Consider the following 26,762-nt stretch of genomic DNA (forward strand, 5'->3'; position numbering starts at 1 on the left):
GTTCGAGACCAGCCTGGTCTACAGAGCTAGTTCCAGGACAGGCTCCAAAGCCACAGAGAAACCCTGTCTCGAAAAACCAAAAAAAATAAAAAAAAATATTGGAGGTAAAAAGATAAGAGAAGGAGAAAAGACAGTGTGCAAAATGGGAAGAAGAGGAAGAGGAGACAGAAAGTCAGGAGGAAAACAGAAAGACAGGGCAGATAAAATAACATTCATTTAAAACATGGCATTTTTAGATAAGTCAATATTTCAAATTGTGCTCACAGAAACAAGACACTGAAAATAATACATATGTAAGCTTTAGCTCAAATCACTAACATTTAACTCAACACCTACTATGTGTCAAGAACTTGGGCTAGCTGTTTCTGTTAATGAGGAACCCTTCTCTGGATATCATAATTTTTGGCTAGAATTTTAAAAGATCTGTAACAAACTCTTCTTTTGATTGACATCATTCCTCATAATCTGATCTTATCTGCAAGAAACAGTTTGGACAAACTCTTTAAAGTTGAATCATAACTACTGACAGCTTTTTGTTAGCTGTACAAATAAACTATTTCTGGGGACTAACCTAAGACTATGAAAAATGAAGGCACCACACGGACAAGTTATCTCACACTAAAACAGGGGTGTTGATAATGTTGAGAGATTTAAGAAACTGTAATATATATCATAGGTAGGTTCATATGACAGCATTGCCATTGTTCCCTGGTGAGGCCCTAATGCAGTATACAAGAAAATTCTTAAAAATATGTCAAGAAATAAAAAGGCTTAAGAGTTCCATTATATTTATGGTTTATAAATTTGTCAAACAGTAAATTTGAAAAAGCCTGAAATGCAGTATCCTCTGTCAAAATGGTGCCCTTAATGACAGAATTCTTTGAAAAATGAAATTAAAAATATAAGGCACTGACAAGTTTAAACTAGAGGGGGCATTTTAATTATACAAAAGGCTCAACTCTGGTAAGGTCCTCTACTACAGATTACACTACAGTAGGGGTTTTATCAATTACAATCTATGTATTATATTGTTTGAAGTGACAGATGAGAAAAATGAAGCTAATGAAATACAGTGAAACAGACACCAAGCAAAAGAGAAAAAGCCATCCCCTGATAAGGATTCTAGTCTGCCATCTGTCCCCCTGTCACTCAGTGACAATTACAAATTCTCCTTCAGTTTTCTAGTAGGTGAAGGTGATGAATGAGGCAAGGGCTTTCTTGTGCAGATCCTGACATTCTTTCTGATCTAATCTGAGGTTTAACAGATGACTCAAAGAAAGGCTCAGAGTTCAACAACCTCATTACTAGATTATGCTGTGGAGGCTGCAGAAGGTCTAAGCTCAATTCTGCAGTGAGAAATAGTTGAACTGTAATGATCCAAGTCTTACAAAAAAGCAAAAGGGGTTTTCTCTCAAAGCTCATCTCTAGGAATTTGGATTGTTAGCACCACCCTCGGAAATCGTTACAATAACAGAGTAGCAAATGATGCTACATATTACAAAAGCATCACCCTTGAGATTCAAATCAAAAAGGGAGGTAATGATCAGAGGCAGTACTGCTCCATCTCTAGTGGTATGCAGTCATAAGGACAAGGCTGTGGGAAGCCATCAACTTCTTAGCAGCAGCAGCAGCAGCAACAAATATTCTCAAAAATAGGATACAAAGGTAAAAAGAAAATTAGGGAATTGTTATATTAATATGAGGCAAGGGAGATTTTTCACAGCAAAAAAAAAAAAGACCAAGGATAAAGGGGTAATTTTACACTATTAAAGGAGTCAATCAAGACAATGTAACAGTTTTTGGTATTTCTGTCAAAAAACGGATAAGCCTATAATTAGAACCAGAAACTTCAAAATACCTCTCTAAAAACTGGGAAACAGAGACAGAAATCAATAGATGCACAGATGAGGAACCAGATGAGCTGTCTTGACCATGATGGTGGGTTCAAGAGAATGTGCATATGCCAAGTTATTGAACTATAATTAAGAGCACAATAAAAATGACAGTCATAAATTGAACTCTTTAAAAAGAAAAAATTCCAAAACATCCTTCTATCTCTTTAACTGAAAGTTTTTGTTAATTTTGTATAATAATATACACACTGTAGTGAAGAAAGGTACTGTAAAGAACACTACAATAATATAAAGTACCGAATACTTTATAAGAACAAACCATGGGAAAAAGCTATTTGAGAGATTCATCTAAAAATCAAATTAAGAATAAAAATAAAAAAGTCTTAGGACTAAGGGTGGGCAACATCTACAAATCAAGTAGAGAATGCAGGAATAATTAGTAGGTGTAAGAAATTAATTTTTTTTTTTTGGTTTTTCGATACAGGGTTTCTCTGTGGTTTTTGGAGCCTGTCCTGGAACTAGCTCTGTAGACCAGGCTGGTCTCGAACTCACAGAGATCCGCCTGCCTCTGCCTCCCGAGTGCTGGGATTAAAGGCGTGCGCCACCATCGCCCGGCTAAGAAATTAATTTTAAAGGTATAAAATAATTCCTTGAAACAATCACAGGAAAGTCAAAGTGAAAGAAAATGTTTTCGTAGTTTTGATCATTAAACTAATAAGTAAGTTGTTTAAAAAAAATCTTACAGGCAATCACACCTATCCTGATCTCTGTGAGCACCAGGCTTGTATGTGTTACATATACATATATGTCGGGCAAAATATATATTTTTTTTGTTTTCAACAAAATCTTCAACACATAAAGATAATCATTAAATTTATTTTTCAAGTTAAAACTAGGAGCCAAATGCTATCCTATCATTCAGAGGCCTAAGGAAGGGAAAACTGAATTTAAGACCAGTCTAGATAATGTAGTGATACTCTGTCTCAAAAAAATAAATAAAATTAAATATTAGATAGATGAATGGATGATGGATGGACAGATGAATGGACAGACAGAAGGACACACACACACACACACACACACACACACACACACTTTGGTCAAAAATTCACTTGGGGATAATATATCCACAAGAATCTGAAAGCAGGAACTTTAGAAAACTAAAGCTCTGGTGGAAATCGTGCTCTCAGCCTTTGATTTTCTGACATGAAAGATGTACCTTTTTGTTGAAAACATAATTAAAATTCACTGACTCTGACGGCATACACAGATCTATTGCAGAAGTAGCTCTCCACATATGTATTAGTTTAACTGCACTATTGGATGTATCTAGGAGTCATAAAAGAAGAGTCTTATAAAAAATTAAATGGCTTAATTTTTTAACTGCATTTGTTACCTACTTAAAGTTTTATTTTATGAGCCTTGGTCAAGCATTGACTGTGCAAGTACAAGGACCATGCCCTAACACACTTAACAGTCAGGTGCAGTGGGGTCGGCTGTGCTGAAGAGGGACAGGTAGGTATATCCCTGGAGATCACAGGTCGGTCAGCCTATCTGAGTACCAGAGCAGTGAGGGATTCTGTCCCCACCGGGGAAGATGCCTGATAAAAAGACACTGGAGGCTGTCTTCCTTCCTTCACATGCACACATATGGACCTAACTACAAACACATGAACCTACACTCAAGTACACACATAAAACACACACATACACACACTAACTCTGAAATAAACTAAATGTGTAAAAGAAAAGACATAAAAGGAAAGTCTCTGTAAACTTGGGGCTCTTTAGGTTTCTAACCCTGAATCTTTAGTAATATCTCTAAAAGTAAATTATTTTTAAAAATTTCAGATTTGTTTTATTTTTATGACAGTTTTGAATGAATGTATGCATACCAAGTGTGTACCTGATGCCTGCAGAGATCAGAGGAGGGTACTGAAACTCCTGTGACTGGAGTTACAAGTAGATGCTGGGAATTGAGCTTAAATCCTCTGTAAGAGCAACAAAGGCTCTTAATGAACTGATCCATCTCTTCAGCCCCCAAAACTAAACTTTTAATTAAAGAAAAAAATAATCAGCATTAAAGGTAACTATAATCATTAGTATTATTAATAAAATTAGTGGCTAGAGAGATGGCTCAGTAGGTAAATTTGCTTGGCTATTAAGCCTAAAACCAGAGTACAATCCCCAGAATCCACACGTTAAAAGCAAAGAAAACTCCTACAAGTTGTCCATCGATCTAAACACACACACACACAAACACACACACACAAACATATACATACATGTACATATATGCACACAATAATTAAAATAATTTCTCAAATCGACTTAAACTCATCATCCTTATTGAAGCACAAAATGAAAAAAATGGAAGAATTTAACAACTTAGAGCAACAGTTCTCAACCTGTGGTCTGTGGCTCCTTTTGGGGTCAAACAACCCTTTCATGGGAGTCACTTAAGGCCACTAGAAAACACAGGTATTTGCATGACAATTCATAACTGTAGCAAAATTACAGTTAAAAAGTAGCAGTGAAAATGATTTTATGATTGGGATCACCACAGCATGAAGAACTGGATCAAAGGTTGAGAACTACTGACTTAGAGTTTATTCATTTGCTTTGCTGTTGTGTTGACAGCTACACAATGCTCTTCCTAACACTTTCATAGGGAGTAAAGGTTTCTGCTCCTCCAAAGGAAGGGTAAGGAAATGAGTGAGTCATTATGGAGCCGATTCCCAGATGGATCGAGATGCTATGCTTCTTCCATATCAGTGCCACACACAACCTAAGCTCAACAATGAGCTCAGCTTATATTTCACAAGATGCAGTGACTATTTTATCCTCTGTTGTTATGAAATGTCCCATTTTCCCTACCCATCACTTAATTAACATAATTTCTGAGAATAAAATATAAATTTAGCATTTGAAAAAAATTATCTTTGATTCCAAGCATCCAATGAACACTAGTGAATTTAAGAAGCTTCATGAAGAGCCTGCTCATAGTTTTCATAAAACAAATAAAATTTACTATTATTTTCCTTCATACGTGAGAATGCAGTATAAAAAAAACAATTTGTCTAAGTCACATTTTTGGAATGCAAAGGATTATCACAAAGAAAGAATGCACAAATTCACAATGAAGAAAGACAACCACCCACCATTTTTGAACTTCATCTCCTTACAAAAATGAATACATATTACACCAAAAATTAGGTACTTCATTAAATTGTGAGATGGGACAGTGAAGAAACCAAGCATTAAAATTAATGCTGTTTCTCTAACAATACATGTAAAAAATTTCACTTTAGAATATATTTATAACTAGCATTCATTTTTTATTAAAAACATGACCATTTGAATTATAAAATCACCAAAATATCAAATATACATCAGTTCTTTTGTGAGAAGCCTTTTAAAATGCTAGAAAAATTCTTCAGTTAAATTAGGTAAAAACACAGAACAATAAAGCTTTCTTACTCAGCAGCTACCTACTATGTTTAACAGTCTTAAACTAAAATGTGTCAAAGGTCAAGAGTAAGTTATCTGAGACGTCAAGTACACTGGGTCAAAGGGATAGTTTTATTAGGTCAGAAGTGACATAAATAAAATCTTATATGCCAAAGAAGAAGGGTAATAGACACGGTGTATAAAATATAAAGACATCATAGGCGACAAGTAATAAGTATAAGTAGAACAAGTGTGTTTACTATACATACCTTCACTGATTAAAAATGAAACTTCCATATGAGTAAAACAGCCTCTCTATAACACAGCTCATACGCTATATTACCAATGTTGTTATCAGGAGAAAGGAGCTTTCACTAGAACAGTTACATGGATTAACTAAGAAGTAGAAAAGTTTCATTATTTGCAACTGACAGAGTACACAAAATAAGCCCATCAATCAAATCTCAATCTACAAAGACTAAATAAAGACCACTAAAATAACTAGAAAATTTACATTGCTACACATTGTTTTATCAGTCTTCTATTCTTTCCTTTTCATCTCTTCTCATAAATGAAGATATATATCTTTATATATATATATACATATATATTATATAAACTGAGTTTATATATATCTGAGATATATGTATGTATGTGTATATATATGAGTTTATATAATATCACACTGCAGAATTTTTTCCATTCTTAAAATAAAACTGAGATTTTATGGATGCCAGCAAGCACTCTCACCAAGCTGCACCCATTATCCCAGAAAACTTTTTAACTTTTACCTCTAATTTACTTTAAAATGAATAATATATTCAGCTTTATTAAGGGAATCTACTAGCAAATGTTTTTAACAAATAAATGCATTTTTAATTTTTTTATTTTTTATGTTTTTAATAACAGGAAGGAGTACCCATCATTTAGGGCAGTATTTTCATTTAAAACAAACTGTCTTGAAAGAAGGATAGAGGTCACTGGTTTGTTTCATTTTATTTTATTTTGTTTTTCTGTTATTTGATACAGAGTCTCAGTCCCAGCTGGCCTTAAAGTCTAGATCCTCCTGCCTCTGTCTTCCAAGGGCTGGGATGTAGGCATGTGTCACCACAGCCTACAGGTGGCTACAATTAAAATAAAATTCAAACAAAAAATAGGAATGTTGTAAAAGATTTAAGTAGAAAAATCCATACCACCTTCTCTAAAAGTACTCATACAATCTGAGTAAAAATTCAAAATTAAAGGTTGGGTGATGGTGGCAAACACCTTTAATGCTAGCATTTGGGAGGCAGAGCAGGCAGATCAATGTGAGTTCAAGGCCAACCTACTCTACAGAGCAAGTTCCAGGACAGACTCCAAAGCTACACAAAGAAACCCTGTCACAAAGATTCAAAAATGATAAATTATTTGAGGCAAACTAAATAGATACCTAGTTCTATATTCCACTTCAACTGTATTACAATTACATAGAATTTACAAAGAAATTTAGAGGTATATTCAAATACTATCTTTAAAGATATGTATATTTTCCACTTGAATTAAATTCAACTCATAAATGTTTACTAGAAATCTAAACTAAGTATCAAATATAAACTCATAGAAATTCAACACTGGAGACTTAATTCCAGCCACAACAAACTGGCTACTACTAGATTTATCTTCCAACTCCAAAGTCTACACAAAACGCAAAAGGCAAGCAAGTAAAGGTAATAAGGAGCAGTTAGACAGCCAGCACTTGTGGCCAGGACCTCAAATGACAAGGACAGGCAGCCCCAGAAGTATGCTTCCACTGCCACTGGTTCTTCCTCATGGGCTTATGTCAGTTGTTGGCTTGGGAGTATGGACTACAAATGAGAATTAATGAGCTGGAGACAGCCAGAGTTTAGAGCTGTAAAAGGAAGAAATCACAGAGAATAGAGCCTGGCCACTTTTGTGCAATTTCTCTTTAACCATCACTTATATCCAAAAAATCAGGAGTAAAACGTCATTTTATTCCTTCCACATATTTACACAGAACTTTACTAAGAAACCAGTCACCAAATTATTCCGTTCCTCCGAGTGTTCAGCTGAGAGGACTGCTGCCAACCCAGAGCAATGCCTGCCTTATCTGCTCAAACTCCCTCACCTCATCTCCTAGAGTAGCCAAAGTCTACACAAAGCCTTTCAGATACCTGCTACTGAGAAGTAATACAATTCCCCAGGTGCATTTCCCTTTCTTTTGACAACTCAATAAATAAAATTTTATTCTATGCCAATTGCATTACTGATGGTCTTTGCCTGTAGGGTATTAATAAAAATCTAATTGTAACATGGAGGGTCCGGCCTGCTTGTTGTTTGTGTTTTTGTCCTGCCCTGTACCCCACAACTGTTTAGCCCCAAAGAAAATCACACATAGGTCTCCATAAATTATAAGCTGATTGGCCCATTAGCTCTAGCCTCTCACTGGCTAACTCTCACATCTTGATTAACCCATTTTTCTGATCTATGTTAGCCATGTGACTCAGTACCTTTTTTCAGTGGGGCAGATCACATCCTGCTGTTTCAGTGGTCTGGCCAGGAGTGGGAGGAATCAGCTTCCTCCTTTCCAGAATTTTCTTGTTCTCGTTACATCATTTTTACTTCCTGTCTGGTTTTTTCCGCCTATATTTTTTGCCTGGCCAATCAGTGTTTATTTAAAACATGATTGACAAATTACAGACTATTCTCCCGCACCATCTAATAAATATGATTGCTGCAGTGTCACAGAAAAAATAAGGTCCAGTCTCACAAAAAGATGAAGAAAGACATAGGAAAGTACATATCATGCAGTATCATCTATATGAAGTTCCAGAACAGGCAGGAGAAATTAATGCTATCAGTACACTAGTCATAGTTTAGGGAAATTAATAGTGAATGGGCAAAAGGGAACCCTCTGGGTGGCAGAAGGAGCTTTTTGACGCTATGGCTAATCTCTTGATTGGCCTCATTCATGACAAGAATGGTCTTTGTTTTACAGACAGTGTAGTTAGAAATGGAAAAGGTCACATAATAACAGGTTCTCCAGATAATGGAGGATTGCTTCCTCATTATGTGAACATATTTTTAATATCACTGGGTTATTTCAAACAAAATGTTACATTTTTAAACCTAGTGATAGGAATAGTATGGACATAGAGTGTGAAATTGATGCTTTATTGGAACATTGTAGAGAGCTGCGTGGAGCCACACCTGATGATGCTGGCTCCTGCCCTCCATGATCCCGAAAGCAAGTGCTCTCTGTGATAATCAACTCCTATGGCTTAGGCCTGATTCATGCTATTATCACACAATGATTGTCAGCTGCTTGCATATGCGTGGACCTATGGGCAGTGCCCACCTGGCAATCCGGGGTTGGCAGCCTGTGCCTTTTTAAGGGCTGGGAGAGGTTTGCCCGGGGAGAGAGAGAGAAAGAGAGAGAGAAAGATTGCTGTAAAAAAGTCCTGAATAAACTGCTAGCAAGAAGAGCTCCAGTGTTGCGTCTTCCTTGCTGGTTGAGGCGGGCGTGACAGAACATAAGAAAACAGAAGCCATGTACATTCCAAAGAACCCCTCTAGCAAGTGATAAGTAGATCCAGAGTTTGCAGATAAGATAAATTTACAAGAATTCTGCAAAGCAGAAGTTAACAAAGACAGTGTCTATGCCATATTTGTCTCTTATATTGAAATCTATAAAAATTCTATAAATGATCTACAGAAGATGTCTTAGTTAGGATTTTATTGTTGTGAAGAGAAACCATGACCATGTCAACTCTTATAAAGAAAAATGTTTAACTGGGGCTAGCTTACAGTTTCAGAAGTTTAGACCATTATCACATGGCAGAATATGGTGGCATGCAAGCAGAGATAGTGCTGAAGAAGGAGCTAAGAGTTCTGCATCTTGATCCCCAGGCAGCAGAAGCAGACCATATCACTAGGCTTATCTTGGGCATATAGGAGACCTCAAAGCCCACCTCCACAGTGACACACTTCCTCCAACAAGGAAACATCTACTCTTACAAGGCCACACCTTACAGTGCCTAACAGGGCAAGAATTCAAACACATGAGTCTATGGGGCCAGAACTATTCAAACCATCACTGTCCACTCCCTGACCCCACAGACTTATGGTGATAACATAATGCAGAAACACATTCAGTCCAACTTTAGAAGTTCCCATAGTCTATCACAGTTTCAACAATCTTTAAAAGTTCAAAGTCTCTTCTAAGATTCATGTAATCTATTAACAGTAGCCCCCTATAAAATCAAAATTAAAAAAACAGATTACATACTTCCAAAGTGTGATGGCACAGAATATACATTAAAATTCCAAAAGGGAGAATAGTGAGGAAATCACTGCACAAAGCAAGACCAGCTAGGCAAACTCTGCATCTCCATGTCTGATACCAAAACGGTCTTCAGACTCCAAACCCTTTGAGCTTTGTTGACAGCAATACACTTCTTTCTCTTAAGCTACTTCCACTTTCCGTTAGCAGCTTTCCTCAGCAGCTATCCCATGGGTCTATATCTCTAACATTTTGGGGTCTCCAAGGCAAACCAGGCTTCACCTTCACAGCTTCACTTAATCGCCCCCCTGGGCCTCCATGCAGGGACACCCCAGACGTATGTCTGACCTCAGCAGTTTTCCTTAGTCACAGAGGCTGATTCCACAACCCCTTTCTTCCATCCTTGACTCTAAAGTTAGAAACATGTAGCCAAAGCTGCCAACTTCTGCTGCTTGCTGGAGCTGGTACAAAGCCCATTTCTTCAATTACATTTTTTAAGAGCTCTCTGTTTTCACTGGGTTTCCTTCACTGTGTATGCTTAGCTGTCCTAGAATTTGCTCTGTAGACCAGGCTGGCCTTGAACTCAGAGATCTGCCTGCCTCTATCCCCAGAATGCTGGGATTAAAGGACTGTACCACTGACTCCTGGACCTAAGCTTTTCTTTAATTCCTTTCCACAAGATGGAAGCTAAGCTGGGTAGGATCTTCCCCTGAAGTCACGACTCCCTTTATTCCATTTAACATCTGACTTTTCTTTAATCTTTTTATCTCCTTGAACACAGGACTTAGGTCCATTTCACTTCTTGGTACCGCTTTTCTCCTCAAATTGTACATATTGTAACTTGCCTTGCTCAGCTTGCTCCTTTCCATTATAGATCTTTAAAAGAGTGATCACCAATAACCACAGGACAGAGTCTATAGTAGGCTGTTTTGAGATTTTCTATACCAAGGGAATTAATCCAAATCTCTTCACTTTAGCCTCAGGCAGACACTTCAGACAAGGGCAAAAAGAAGTCATGTTATTCACCAAAATGTCCCAATAACAACATACTGAAATTCTTGTCCTCTAAAACATCTTGATCCAGGTCCTACATTTCAAATCACCCCCATCACCACGGTCTTCAATGTTTCTACTAGCATGGCCCATTGAGCGACGCTTGAAGCATATATTACTTTCCTAACCCAGAGTACCAAAGTCCAAATTCCTCCAAGCAAAAATATGGTCAGGCCTACAATAGCAATACCTCAATCCCTGATAACAACTTCTATCTTAAGATTTCTATTGCTGTGGAGAGACACAATGATCACCTGAACTCTTATAAAGGAAAACATTTAGTTGGAGCTAGCTTACAATTTCAGAGCTTCACTCCATTATCAATATGGTGGGATATGGTGGTGTGCAGGCAGTCATAGTGATGGAGAAGGAGCTGAGAGTTCTACATCTTCATCTACGAACGACAGAAAGTAAACTGTGAGCCATATTGGCTATATCTTGAGCATATAAGACATCAAAGTCCACCTCCACAGTGACACACTTCTTCCAACAAGGTCAAATATACTTCAACAAGGCCACACCTAATAGTGCCACTCCCTATAGATCAAGAATTCAAACACAGGAATCTACTAGAGCCAAATACCTATTCAAACCACCATAGAAGAGGTAAAGTTTGATCCTAAGAAGCCCAAGTTGAATGGCTATAGTGAACCTGTGAAGAACATGGAGTCTTTGCTCCAACAACCTAAAATGCTCCTAGAAGGTAAGAACCACATATGTTAAAAGATATGTTGCAGGAGGCTTTTTTCAACCACCAGCCCCCAAATCATGACACAAAGACTTATTATTAATTATAAGAGCTTTGTCTTTGATAGGCTAGTTTCTAATTAGCTCTAATAACTTAAATTAACCCATTTTTTATTACATGTTATCACATGATTCATGGCTTTTACCTCTCTTCCTCCATGTCCTGTTTCTTTTGTGTCTGCCTTTCTTTTTCCCAGAGACCTCTGTCTCCAGAAATCCCACCTAACCTCTTCCTGCCTAGCTAATAGTCATTCATCTCCTTATTAAGCCAATTACAGTGACACATTTTCACATAGTATAGAGGAATATTCCACAACAATGTACAGAAGGAGGCACCTGAAAATCAGAAAAAAAGAGACATGTTGCTAACACCCATTTGAATAGAATCCACTATTTCCCATATCATATTTAGCATTAAACTAATCCAAGTTCCTCTGGATGCCAAAAGAGACAATAAGTTACAGAAAAAGGAGAAAATTACTATATAATAAAATATAAATAACAAATTGTTGTCTCTCTTGAATCTTGTTGTATGTGAAAGAACGAAGCAGACTAAAGCGGATGGGAAGAGAGTACATGAAGCTGGTAACACTAGTCAGTGGCAACACTAAAAACATCATATAAGTCCTGAGAGAGAACAAACTGTATAAGACTGTCTTAGTTAAGGTTTTTATTACTGTGAAGAGACACCATGACCACAGCAACTCTTACAAAGGAAACATTTAATTGGGGGGGGGCCTCACTTACACTTTCAGAGGTTTAGTCCATTATCATGGGGTAGGGGGCATAGGGACATAAAGGTCAATATGTGGCTGAAAGAATAGCTGAAAGTCCTAAATCTTGCAGGCAACAGGAAGTTTACTGACTTACTGGGAGGTATTCTGTGCATATGAAACCTCAAAGCCCTCCACCATAGTGACACATTTCCTCCAACAAAGTCATAGCCACTCCAACAAGGCCATATCTACCAATAGTGGCATTCCCTATGAGATTATTGGGGTCAATAATATTCAAAATACCACAAGGACTAACAAGATGGCTCCACATCAACATTCAAAGTTACACTTCTGTATTAGTTAGGGTTCCTATTTCTGTGAAGAGACACTGTACAAATTAGCTCAATTCGGGAAATAACAAGGCTAGCTAAAGGATAAAACAATTATATTTTTATTTATTATAAGGGGATAACTCATGAAACAGGAACAAGAAGTTCAAGCTCAGCTATGCCCCATGGAAATCACACAGAAAGAGCACACCTGGGCCGTACACCTGTTTTTCTCTCCCAGTCCCAGAAAGCCATGCCTTAACTTGGATCCACCTCTTAAAGATAATAGGCTACCAAGGTTTCCCCATCAAGACAACATGACCACAAAACTCTTATAATGAGGTGGCTTACAGTTTCAGAGGTTTACTCCATTATCATCATTGTGGGACACAGTGGTATACAAGGAGACATGATGCTGGAGAATGACCCAAGAATTCTACATCTTGTCCCGAAGACAATAGGATGTGAACTGTCTCACTGGCTGTAGCTTAAGCAAAGGAGACTTCAAAGCTTACCCCCACAGTGACACACTTCCTATAACAAGGCCATACTTTCTAATCATGCAACTCCTTTTGGGCGCCATTTTTTCCAAACCACCATACCATCTGTTAAAGAAGTACTTCAGTGGGGAAGAGAAGATACAGCTGACTGTGTGAATACAAATGCTGAAGACTATAAAGAATTCTTCCAAGTCATGAGATTTGCTGAAGTAATCCAAGAGGTGAAGTAGTGAGACCAGTAGTGATACGTGGATTGACACAAGAAGGTGAAGGAGAAACCTGGCTAGGGAGGATGACTGGATGAGCCACTGGTGACAGAAATGATTCTAAAGAGCTTCTCATCATTGCCCTATGCAAACTTTGGCTATCAATGAGAGATCCTTCCAAAAGTAATTGAAGTTTTGAAGAAACATTACCTATGACAACTGATAACTGAGGAGTGTAGCAAACAATATATTACTTTCAAAACTTTTTAAAAAGAATGTGACAATGATGTTTTAAATAAAAAAAAAACTACAGGTTGATCTCAGGACTGAAATCAGAAATAGAATAACTGGAGAAAAAAAACTTTGAAGTGTAAGACTCAGATTTTGGAGAAAACTACAGTCCACAAAGATGATAAACACAACCTACAGCAGGAGCTTAAAATCCAGTCAGAAGCTTCAGCTTTGTCTGACAAGCGCAAAAGCCAGGTTGTAAGGCACGGTGACAGATGAAATGGCAGAAGGAATGTGAGAATCAGGTAGCAGTTACTCAGAGATGCAGAATAAACTGTGGCTCAAAGACAAAGAGCTCAAATAGTTGAAGGTCACTGTGACTAAACCCAAACTTGAGAAGCCTAGACGCTCCTGAGAGTCACACATGCCTAACACACCAAACACTGTTTGACACAGAAAGCCCCATTCTGTAGGGATAAGATGAGTAGATTATAAGTCTACCTCCCTCTAATGTGCAAAATGAGACAGTTATGCAATCACATGTCCCTTACACTACTACAGTGTCTGTTGAAAACGAAAAGGTGCTAGCTAAGTGTGAGAAGTACATGCTGACCCACCAGGAAGGAGCTTCCGATAGGGAAATTCAGATTAAAGTAATTAAGGGTGATGTTAACGAAGTGATGGACAATTTGTTCAGTTTACTGATGTTGAAACTTTAAAATAAGAATCACCAACCGGCATTCAAAACTAAAGTTCATCCCCAGTAGCACGTCCCAACCAGAGGGTACAGACTGAACAGACTGATGTAGAAACTGAGTGTTCCCTGATGGAGACGAGAGCAGGACTTCCACTGGGACCCCAGTGTCAGTGTCACTCACAACTCAGTGGAAAAGGCCTTGAACTGACAGCCCTGCTATCAAAACGTCTTTGTTTGTGTTGGTGACTTCTCTAAATCAGTGCCATAGCAGTATTAGGGTCATCTTACAGAAGAAAGTATGTAGATACACTGAATTTTTTGTGACTTTTCCAACTGCTCAAATATTTTCTAGGATTTTTTAAACAAAACAAATTCTGCTATTGATAAGATAAAAAATGAACTTTAAACATATCTAACAATTAAGACTTTCAAAATAAAGATGATGACTGGCCAACAGTAAAACCATTTTAGGAACAGTTTAGAATTCTGTATGTATACTGACTTCCTAACCTTCAGATATGCCAAAGGAATTGAAATAATAAGCACAAGACATGCGTGCACACACACACACACACACACACACACACACACACACACACACAGCAAGACAGCTCAGTGAGTGCAAGTGTTTGCTATATAACCCTGATGGCAAACCTGAATTCAATCCCCAGAGCCCATATAACAGAAGAGTTAGCTGTCTTTGGTTAATCCTACGTCAAAATGGGAGGTGGGAATCTGTAGAAGCTTGAGTATGCAGGGGAGTGGCAAATATTAACCAGAGACTCTGCTTCAAAATCAAGGTGGAAGGAAAGAGCCAACCCCCAAAGTCATCTCCCGATCTCCTCTCACCACACTCACAAAATAACTGAATAAAAATAAATCTTAAATATAAGTTTAACACACACTGATATCTACTAATAGGTGTTGTCCTCAAAGAAACCATAATAATCTTTCCTGGGCATCTTAACAGATGTTTATCAAGTATGAAGTCTACATCTTTAGTAAACTTTAGACATTCTGTATAATAAAGAAAACAAATTCATACATATTCTAGTTCAAGAACAACTGAATAAAAAATTATAAACATTCATAAAAATATATAATTTTAGCATACAATAACTATAGGTAAGAAAATAAAACATTTCTAAAACTATGTAAATGATTTACTAAAACAATATCAACCACTTACATGAACTAGACATTGATCTATGTTTTCTAAAACATTTGATAAAACATGAATGAATTCCTGTCTCAAATTAATAACAAAATATTATAACATCTTTTTTAAAGATGTGTGTGTGTGTGTGTGTGCGCGCGCGCCTGTCTGCCTGCCTGCCTGTACCTACCATATACAAAGTGCATGTAGTTGCCCACAAAGACCAATTGAAGGCATCAAATTTGCCAGAACTGGAGTTACAGGCAGTCATGAATCACTCAATACGGTGCTCAAAAACAAATTCTGGTTCTCTATAAACTCTGATGCTCTTACCTGCAGAGCCACCTCTGGAGCACCTAACTTTTTTTTTTTTTTTTTTTTTTTGTTACAAAGGCGTCTTGTTTATTCTTATCAGCATCACTGACTCTCAGGGTTCACATTTCCCAACACTGCTCCTCTCCGTACAGTAGTTAATGTGCAATCTCATTGTGGGCCTGGGGAGGGTAGGGGCTTGGCTCTGGGTGGGAAGGGCACTGGCACTTCACATGGGCCAGTGGGTGGTGGCTGTCCCCATGAGAGGCGTGGATGGGTGCAAGGATAGCCACTGGGTTTGCCCCTAATTGTCTTTCCTGCTAGGTGGGTTACTTTTTCATTCTCCTGGGCGCTTGGGGTGGGAACATGCAGCTCTCAGGAGGGCAGAGCAAGCAGCTGACCGCCAGCGGAGGGGCACAGGGGTGGCTCCTGAGGTAGTAAGGCACAACCCTGTCTTTGGCTCTACTAGTGAGTAGTTTTCTTCCCTGCACCCCTGGCTTTATACCTCCCCCACCCCAAGCCCGGGAGTCAGGGCCACCTCCTGAGGTGCTTGGAACCAATGGGCTCCGCTGCCCACTCTACAAGACCTCTCAGTCCCATGGAGCTGCCCCCTTACTAAGTCGGGCAGGGAGCACAGCCTGCCCTCACCATGGCCAGGCTCAGCTGCTTGCCAAGTTTCCAGGAGATTGTGCTTTGGGATCTTTGCTGGGGGAGGTGGGACAACAGGCCAGGACAAGAGTAGAGGGAGGGGGTATGATTAAGGTGCTTGTGCTTTAGCTAGGGGTGTCAATGCCCCTCCACTTGGTCACCCAGGGCTAAGGTACTGGGGGCTAAATCAGACCCAACATCCCACCCTCACTGTAACTCTTCCAGATGTTAAGAGGGACCCTGGCAGATTAGAGGGTGCTGCTGGCCTGGAGGCAGGTCTCCAGATCTGACTCAAAAGGCTCCATCCCACCTTCTCCAATCCTGCAACTCCTTGCCTCTGAAGAGGCAGCTAGGATGCAGAGTTGGGGAGAGGGAAGGAGGTCAGGGCTAGAACAGAAACAGTGAGATGGTGAAATGACATTAATGAAGGGAGTAACAGAAATCCTGTGCTCACATATTAAACTCAGAAACCCAAGAGCTTGCTCCTGGAGAGTTAAGAGTGGAAAGGAACGGCCAGAGAAAGCTCCACAAATGGATGTGGACCCTGCCCTGCCTCATCCCCCAGGAGTGGGCTCAGCCAACTGGGACCTGTGAACACCCTTAAACTGTAGTCCTGGGGGAGAGGAAGCTGGTTGGATCCACAGGAGTCCTGGGGCACTGGGAACGGGCCCCTGTGGAAACATGCACCCACATTCCACACACACATTCAGTTTTCCCTACATCCTGCCTTCCACAGCCCAGGGACCCAGGGGACCTCAGACACATTCCCATTAATTTGAAAAATAAAAGGAAATCTTATACTTCATTATTTCATTAGCTAAAAAAATGTTTCAAAAAGTTATGTACAGGGGGTGGGGGCTGGGAGCCCTGCCCAGGGTCGGATGGGAGAAGGGCTTCTTAAAAATCTTTTAAAATAGATTCTACTTATTTAGGCTATGTGTGTACATACTCAGTTGTTTATGTGCCATGGCATGTAGGTGGGGATTATTACATGACAATTTGAAGAAATCAATTCTCTCCTTCCACTATGTGAGTCTCAGGGATCAAACTGAGGTTGGCAGCTTTGGCTGCATGTTCCTTTTTCCTCTGAGCTAGCTATTTCACAAGTGCAAAATACTGTAACTCTGAAACAAAAATTATGTAAGTGATAACAAAAATTCTGTTTGTATATGTATACTAAAATAACAACATATATGCCTATTATATTAATTGAGCTATTAAGTGCTAAGTATGGGTCTAAATTGTTATATGGATACAAATTAATATGGAACTTATAATAAAAGAGCATACCTAGATAATCAATTAGTAGTTGTAAAAAAACAGAAAGTAAAGCTTACCACTTCTTCATCTGAAAGTTCACGCCCCTGGATACTGCTATTCTCTCTCACAGCTTGCTGATGTTTTTTCCCTTTGATGTGGCTAAAGAGATAAACTTCTGAAGCGATCTAAAAACACAAAATCAAAGCCATATCAATCAACATACCACTGTATACAATATTAAGAACTAAACATGCAATCTAGTATTTTTATACAAGTTCAGATCATTCTAGAATATATAATACATATATAAGTGTGTATATATATATATATATATATATGTATGTATATATCTTAAAATATTTCCCCTAGAATGCAATTCTGAGACTAAGTTTAAAGACTCAAGTCTCAGTTCTGAAAAACTTGGTTTTGATTTCTGGTCCCAATACATTAAAATATTGATTTAATCTATCATTAAGCAGGTAAACAACCATTTTAGTAACAATTGCATACACCAGCACTTTATACTGCCATTCCTAAATGCTATTATTTGTAATTCTTACCTTTCATTTAAAATCCTCAAAGAAGTCAATAGCACTTAATAGATGTCTTAGCACAAGATTTAAAAGGCTGGAAGCCTTTTAATAAATTTTAGCAATAAATTATATCAACAGACTATTAAGAGTGACAACCACCTACCGGGACATTGCAGAGAGAACACTGCTTCTTTCTTTCATAAGGGGTCAGTTTAGGGGCATAATCAGTACTTGCATGTCGCCCACTGCTTAATTCAGCAGCCTTTTCTTTCCTTTGTTCAATCTGTTCCATGTGCCTTCGAATGCTTTCATCATGCTGTAGACAGGGTCAAAGTGTGAGAAAACTTAAAAAATATTCAAGTTATACTAAGATCTTGGAAAAAGAATTTCCATTTAAACTTCTAAAATAATCCAAAAGTACCTGGTTTCAGTATTAACTTTCACACTGAACAATAAAGTTCATAGTCTTTTAACATATCACTCTTGCACAATAATGCTCCTAAAGTGTGTCCACAGGATGGTAGTGCATGTTTTGTGGGAACAGTTTCATAAACAAATTTGTAAAAGAATAAGTTAAATATTTTTAACATAGAACTTCATACATCTTCTAGCACATCACTGTGCTCAGAGACTCAACACTACTGGTTACTTGGAGGTAGAATTTGGTAAGCTTCTACCCACTACCCATTTGCCTACTTATCAAACATTATGGTAAATACTGACCCACAGAAACACTCGTGCTTAGACACACAGCAGGAAAGTGACAAAGACATACTACAGAATATAATTGCCCTATAACTACTTTTTCACTTCCAATCACAATCCCAAACAAATCTTTTTTGTGTTAACACTATTTTGTATAGGCAGAATGTATCTTACTCAACTGAATTTTCTATTTTCAACTACTCTTTTCAAGATTCAGCTGAGTAATTATTCTTTCTGACATTTGATAGACCATAACCTTACCTCTACGATGCAGAAGTTATCTGCTAACATCTGAATCTTATACTAGATTGGGCATTTCCTAAAAATGGGACTCCAATCTTATCCATTCATTAATATATGCTGCATTGAATTTAAATGAATGATAAATTCCTATCTTTCAGATTAAAAAGTTACTATCTCTACAAGGAGACAACATGTAAATCATTGATACAATATAAAGCACTTCTATAGCAGAGACCACCTACATGTTATAATACTGGGAAATCTTTTTCTAGAAATTATTAGTATTTATAATCTTCCAAGTTAGAACTATGCAATTCAAAAGTATTGAAATCAAATGAATAACTGCTAGATAATTAAAATAATAAAGTACTATTAATAATTGCTGTGGGACAATGGTCTTGTACTTTGTAAAGATTTGCCAATTGTATTTTAATAAAATGTTGATTGGTCAGTAGCCAGGCAGGAAGTAGAGGCGAGGAAATAAGAACAGGAGAATTCTGGGAAGAGGGAAGCTCAGTCTGCAGTCATCACCCAGACACAGAGGAAGCAAGATGAAAACACCTCACTGGTATAGGTACCAACCATATGACTAACATAGACAAGAATAATGGGCTAATTTAAGATGTAAGAATTAATTAATAGGAAGCCTGAGCTAATAGACCAACCAGTTTATGTTCATAATTAATGTAGACCTCTGTGTATTTCTTTGGGACAAATGGCTGCAGGACCAGGTAGGACAGAAGCCTCCAGCAACAAATAATGACTTCAAGTTATTTATTAACTGATTAATATGAGTAAATACCAAATATCTTTATTATTGTTCCACAATGATTCTATAATACCAAAATAAATTTATAACAAAATAAATTTGGTTGCCAAACAGCTGAGTTTGAGTCAGTTATGACTCATTCATAAAAATCTGTTATCTAAATATTATAAATACAAATTAATTCAACTTTTATTCCACATTAATTCAACTTTTATTCCACAGAATTTTATAGTGTGCTCCATTTAAGCTCTCAATTTTCAAATTAAAATAACATGCTGTTCTGACCTTGAGCTGAATTTTTTTCTGCAGCTCTTCCATAGCTTCTTGCTGAGCTGCTGTGAGTGCTGCCAACCGTTCTTCCCTGTCTCTGTAAGACACAGTCAAATCTGTAGGCTCACCTGCTTAGAGTAACACACCACAATCTCATGAAACAAAAAAATACAATTTAGTTGCAAGGGTTATATTTTCTCAAATATTGCCTAATAAATACTTGAGAAGCAATAGTAGTTTGTTCATCCTGTTTGTTTTTAGTAATGAAGCAATACAGCTGATTAGCTATGAAAATAAGTTTCTGACCCCAAGAATAGTTCTGGAACTATCATTAAATATAAAATGTTGAAAACATAATTTATACCTATCTTCTTAAAAATATTATTAATATCACAAGGAAACAACAGAAAAGTTATAAACCAATAAGCAAAGTGAACAGAAGAGGTTACCATGATGTGCTCTGAATATCAACATTTCAACTAAAAAGCAAAACAAAGAATACTGGTATCTGAGCTTTCAGGGAAATTAGAAAGGAAGGTGTTTTGATGAGAAGCTCAGAAACACAACAACTGTAGCAGATCACCTGCTGCCGCCTCCACCTCCTCTCTGCCCCATCTCCAGTGAATCAAGCAGATCTCCTCCAGCCTGCCTTACCACACATCCTGTGGTTCTAGCCCCCCACTCCAGCAGGCTTCCTCTAGGAACTTGCCAGGCAAGTCTGACATGGAGGCAAATAGGCCAGCAGTTCTCAAGCTATGGAATGTAACCTCTTTGGTGGTCAAACATCCCATTCCCAAGGGTCACATATCAGATATTTATATTATGAATCATAACTAGCAAAATTACAGTTATAAGTAGCAACCAAAATGATTTTATGGCCAAGGGTCACCACAACATGAAGGACTGTGTATTAAAGGGTCACAGCATTAGGAAGGAGTAGGTCATTAAAGCAGGTAGATAGGCAAGCTTCAGATTTTCACCCCTCCCTCTCTTCTCCATAGCCAATCCCCCAGTTTCATCCCTATTTGTGGCCATTTCTCACTCTTTGCCCCCATTTCCGAGGGACTAATCAAATCCAAGTAGAACACCCTACTCTCCTGCCTCCTGTGGAATCCCTCACAGCCCACCCCTAACCCATCCCCCTACCTAAATGTCAGCTTCCAACGCCTAGAAACACATTTTTTGCTGGAAGCCACAGTGGCTACATAAGTCAGGATCCCTGAAGAATTTCCTACTATACAACACACAGCCACCAAACACTACTAACCAGAGAGGGCAACCAAACAAGGAACAAAACATCCACCCAACAAAGACAAAGACAGATATCAGCACCTGGAATTACAATATTCACAAGCCAAGATACCTAAATGCCAGCTTGAAAACAATAACAGCCAGGACAAAATGTCCCCACCACAGTCCAGCCACCCTGCAAGAGCAGGCCCTGAGATCTGCAACACAGCTGAAGCAGAAGACAAAACCTTTAAAATAGCCTTTATGAATATGACAGAGGTCTTTAGAGACAATGAATAAATCTCTTTTTAAAAAATCTAGGAAAACACAACATAGTGGAAAGGAAATAAAACAGTTCAAGACCTGAAACTGGAAATAGAGTCAGAAAAAAAAAAAAACTGTGGGAAATCTGGATAAGAAAAACTTAGAAACTCAAACAAGAACCTCACAGGTAAGCCCCTCAAACAGAATACAAGAGATGGAGAAAGAAATCTCAGGCATTAAAGAGATGCTTAGAAGAAATGGATACCACAACATAAGAAAATGTTAAATCTAAAATAAATCCTGACACAAAACATCTAGGACACTGTGAAAAGACCAAATCTAAAAGTAACAGTAATAGAGGAAAGAGAAGAAATGCAAGTCAAAAACACAGGAAATATTTAAAACAAAATAATAGAAGAAAATTTCCCTGACCTAAAGAAGGAGATGGCTTTCAAGATATAAGAAGTATACAATATACCAAATAGACTAGATCAGAAAACAAAAACCCACAGGCACAAATAATCAAATATGGAGCATAAAGAACAAATAAAGAATAATAAAAGGTACAAAAGAAAAAGGCCAAGTAACATAAAGGCAGAACTATCTGAATAACACTTGATTTCTTGATGGAGACTCTAAAACCATAGGGGCCTGAACATATGTTCTACGGATGCTTAAGAGACCATACATGCCAGCCCAGACTACTATACCCAGCATAACTTTTAATCACCATGGATGAAAAAAAAAGACATTCCATTATAAAGCCAAATTTAAGCAATATCTATTCTACAAATCCAACACTACAGAATGCACTAGAAAGAAAATTCCAACCTAATGAGGTTAATGACATCCAAGAAAACACAAAGGATAAATAATCCCAGACCAGCAAATAAAAAGGGAAATATATACATACACACTAACACCAATAAAATAACAGGAATCAACAAACCCTTCTCACTGATATCTTTCAACATCTGTGTTCTTAATTCCCAAATTAAAAAGAGAGAGAGAGAGACTAAGAGAATGGATGAAGAAACAGAAGGAACCAGCCTTCTGCTTAATCCAAGACAAGCATCTTAACATCAAGGATAGATATCACCTCAGGCTAAAGAAAAAGAAAAAATATTGCAAGAAAATGGAAAAAAGAAGCTGGTATAGCCATTTAATATCTAACAAAATAGACTTCAAACCAAAATGAATCAAAAAAGATAGGGAAGAATACTACATACTCAAAGGAAAAATCCACACATATTGACCCTCACATACTGAGACCTTTATTCCCCAAAATCATACTTTTACTGAGAATTTCACACGATGCACTCTAATCACACTTGTTTCCCACCCTTGCACCCCCCCCAGACACCACACAAGTCCAATTTGTGTTGCCCACTGTGTTGGAACACAAAACACCACACAAGTCCAATTTGTGTTGCCCACTGTGTTGGAGCACAAAACACCACACAAGTCCAATTTGTGTTGCCCACTGTGTTGGAGCACAAAACACCACACAAGTCCAATTTGTGTTGCCCACTGTGTTGGAGCACAGTCAAACTCCTAGTGATAAGCTCCTTCCCCAATCCCTCACCAAAAGCCATCAACTGTGAAGAGCTATACTTCAGCATCTTTATCACAGTTTTTTTTTTGCATGGGAGGGGTTCAAAACAGGGTTTCTCTGTGTAGCCTTGACTGTCCTTGAACTTGTTCTGTAGACCGGGCTGACCTTAAACTCACAAAGATCTGCCTGTCTCTGCTTCCCTAGTACTGGGATTAAAGGTATGCTCCAACCACTGTGAAGCCCAAAAATGTGAGCCTATTTCCACCTTGACCAAAGGTCAGAGAGTTGGAACTTACCTCCATTCCTTCAAGATTATTTTCTGTTTTTACCTCAAACAAAGGTCCCACCTACATTTCTGACCAGTTCTGAGAGTTCTACTCTCTCAAGGTTACTGTCAACAAGCACTGGTAATAATATCCAGACCTTGTATTTAAGGAATAGAGAAGTAGATATGTTTCAACTCCAAACAAAAGTCTAAGTATCCAAGTGAATTCCTACTCCCTTAAGGAGATAACAATAGAATCCAAACAGGAGTGGTCTGCCTATAGAATGTTTTGGTATGGGGTGTGAGCTTGACTTGTTTTGTTCTAGCAACAGACTGTTTAACTATGAATGCAGCCCACAACCTTGTATCATGTTAATGCAGTTTTTTATCTTATTCCTTCCTTTTGAGGTCAGGGATATTTTAAGCAATTGGAAATTAAACACAAGCAATTTCAGTATTCACTGGAACTCCCTCCTGGTACTATCTTATGTTTTCTGTTTTATTATTTTACTCATGTCTTCATACTCTTTACTAATTTTTCTGAGCCTCACACCCCTACCCTGGTAAATGGTATTTTTGTCAAGGCTGGTGCCCAACAAACTACCCGACCCTTTATAACAGCTTTTAAGGACTCACTTTCATAGCTTCTTGTCTGGACTGTTTCTTTGTGGGGAAAGAAGAGATCCCCACTGCCTCTAATGTAGTGTGTTTATCTCATGGAAACTTCCCGTTCTGTTGAGCATTTTTATTTGTAGATTACGATGAAGATAATACCTTCTTAAGCTGTACTGTCTAATTGGTAATAATAATGTTAGTTTATTCGGAGTTTTGATGACTAAAAATAAAACAAGGAAGTGTCACACCGCTAGAATACATGAGATTCCATTAAGGAGCCATGCAGACTATGACTCAGGTTAATGATTAAGAAAAACAATTGAGTCCTAGTTAGTCCAGCTACCTTAAATTCTTTTAACCTTAATGTTGGCAGATGTGTTCACAGGTTTCAGAGTGCATTGTAGCTGAAACAAAGCCTTCTAATAATGTAAGGCTAGACTAAGATGTTTTTGTCAAATAGTTTTGAGGTGAAAAACCCACAAAGATAACCTAAAGTTTTAGAAAGGCACATAGCTGAATGAGGAACTTGTTGAGGTCAGGGAACAAGAACAAAGCAGTCCAATTACCACTAGCTGACTTGCCTTGCTTGCTAGGATTGGTTGATGACCAAAGGTGATGATTAATTCCTTATACCCATTTCTGCCCTCAATCTCCTGATAGAAGAAACTATTCACAAGTGGCTATGTACCCTAAAGATTTAAAGTAGAGTTGATTGATTCTTTTTCATATATAAAAGTTTAGATTTGTGATTCCTTTAAGAGTCCTTAAAAGATTACCTTTCAAGATAAGCAATAAAGTGATTGGTCTTTTCTTTGTAACAGCCTGCCAGTAAAAGACATGGCAAAGAAGAATATCTTCCCTACACGGTTAATCTATAATACGTTGTTTGAGTATGTATGTACACTGGTGTTAGGAGCCAATTTTCTCCTAAAATCATTGCAGGAACCATCACCCTGGGGAGTCTACAGAGAACCCCACACCCATAATTGTGTTAGGAATAGTTCTATTGACAGAGCCTACCCCACACCCAAATTGGCTGATAGAGAGATATCTGTTAGCGGAACCCACCCCACATTCCAAACTATCTAGAGAACTAGGTGTGTCAACTTGTGACTTCTTGGCCTAAACTACATAGGGAACTAGGTGTGGCAACTCGTGACTTCTTGGCCTACAGTGACCTGACCGAAGATAACCTCCTGCCTACGTGACCAACACGGACCACGTGACCAACGTGAACTACGTGGCAAGAGCTCAGGCCCCTGTACCCACCCCCCAACTCCATACCCTATATAAGTTGTACCCCATCTCTAATAAACTGAGGCTTTGACAGGAATTCCAGCTTGGCCTCATTCCTCTTTTCTAGCCCATATCTTCCAGATAGCGCCTCTCCGGGACCCTGGAATAACTGAACTGCCGGGCGGGTTACTAACCCTAGACTAGTGACCTGCCGAGGCAATCAACACACTGGTTCTTGGGATAATTTGTTTTTCACTTGTAATATGTGAAATTTGTAGTCAAAAAACATGCTGATTTTTACTATTTGTTTCGTATCCATTGCAATCATTCACTTGAAAAAGAGAATGTAACCACATTGTGATTTTTATATTGCCTCAAAGATTTTGCTGGGGTATATAAGCTGCAAGAAAAAGAATAAAGACAGAGTTAAAATGTGCTAGTAGGAAAATATCAAGACTGTGAGGATTAAAAGGGAAACATCAAGAATAAAGATATACTTAGAAGGAAAACATCAATATTGAGAGAATTAGGAGGAAAACATCAAGAGAGACAGAAGTGACATTTCTGGATAGAGATAAGAAAAGAGAATACAGAATACAAAAATCAGAATTTTTTTTTAAAAAAGGAGAATAAAGAAAAGTACCTAAAGGAAACCATCAAAAGAATGTGTGAGTGACTTTTTCTTTAACTCCCTCAGATTAAAAAGTCTAGTATGTGTCTACTCTATGGCTTCCTTTTGAGTCCTGCAGCACCTGGGGGCTGTCTCCCCAGGCAATGGTATCCAGAGGCAGCACACACCATAGAAGGTTATCAAGAAGACTTCATCCAGAAAAACAAAGCATTATTAATCTCAGAGCCCAGGCCCTCTTGCCAGCTACATGCTTCTTTGTCTTCCACAGCTGGGGAAATATAATATGCCACTCTCACCAACAGACAAGCCATCGAAACAAAAACTAAAAAGGGAGAGGTTGGAACCAATGGACATTATAAGCCAAATGGACCTAACAAATTTACATAATGTTTCACCCAGACATCCTATCTGACCACCAGATTAAAGCTGCATATCAGCAACAGAAAGCTTACAAACTTGTGGAAACTGAACAACTCACTACTGAATGAAAAATGGGTTAAGGTAGAAATTAAAAAAGAAATTCAAGACTTTCTAGAACTAAATAAAAATAAATAAACAACGTACCCAAACTTATGGAACACAGTGAAGGTGGTTCTAAGAGGCAAGTTTATAACACTAAGTGATTATATTTTTTTAAAAAAATGGAGATCAGGGGCTGGAGAGATGGCTCAGAGGTTAAGAGCATTGCCTGCTCTTCCAAAGGTCCTGAGTTCAATTCCCAGCAACCACATGGTGGCTCATAAAAAGACTGATTCCGTACTCTTCTCAATGGAACACAGTGACTGTAATTCTAAGAGTCAAGTTTATAGGTCATGGTGATTATATTTTTTTAAAAAAAAATAGAATATAATTTTTAAGTGCCAAAGCTCACAGTACTAACCTTCATCACAGAGTAGGATGTAAAATCCCTCGCGCTTTGGAGCTGATGCAGGAGGCTGGAAGGAAACTAGAGAAACACTGGGCTTGTTGGAGCTGCTCCACATCCCACCCTAACCTCACCTTAACCCCA

General features: G+C 38.1%; 1 protein-coding gene across 5 annotated transcripts in view; it reads right to left on the reverse strand.

The window, feature by feature from the left end:
- The window catches only part of Scaper (S-phase cyclin A associated protein in the ER), a 349,156-nt gene that overhangs the window by 218,271 nt on the left and 104,123 nt on the right, over positions 1 to 26,762 (reverse strand). For all 5 annotated transcript variants that reach the window (XM_026779044.1, XM_026779043.1, XM_026779042.1 and 2 more), the window contains 3 exons: positions 19,973 to 20,054; positions 18,134 to 18,286; positions 17,515 to 17,622 (listed from right to left, as the gene is read on the reverse strand). In XM_026779044.1, the coding sequence (XP_026634845.1) occupies positions 17,515 to 17,622; positions 18,134 to 18,286; positions 19,973 to 20,054 (343 nt within the window). The remainder of the gene's footprint in view (positions 1 to 17,514; positions 17,623 to 18,133; positions 18,287 to 19,972; positions 20,055 to 26,762) is intronic.

The sequence above is a fragment of the Microtus ochrogaster genome, chromosome 5 (assembly GCF_000317375.1).
Source record: "Microtus ochrogaster isolate Prairie Vole_2 chromosome 5, MicOch1.0, whole genome shotgun sequence".
In the NCBI taxonomy this organism is placed as follows: Eukaryota; Metazoa; Chordata; class Mammalia; order Rodentia; family Cricetidae; genus Microtus; species Microtus ochrogaster.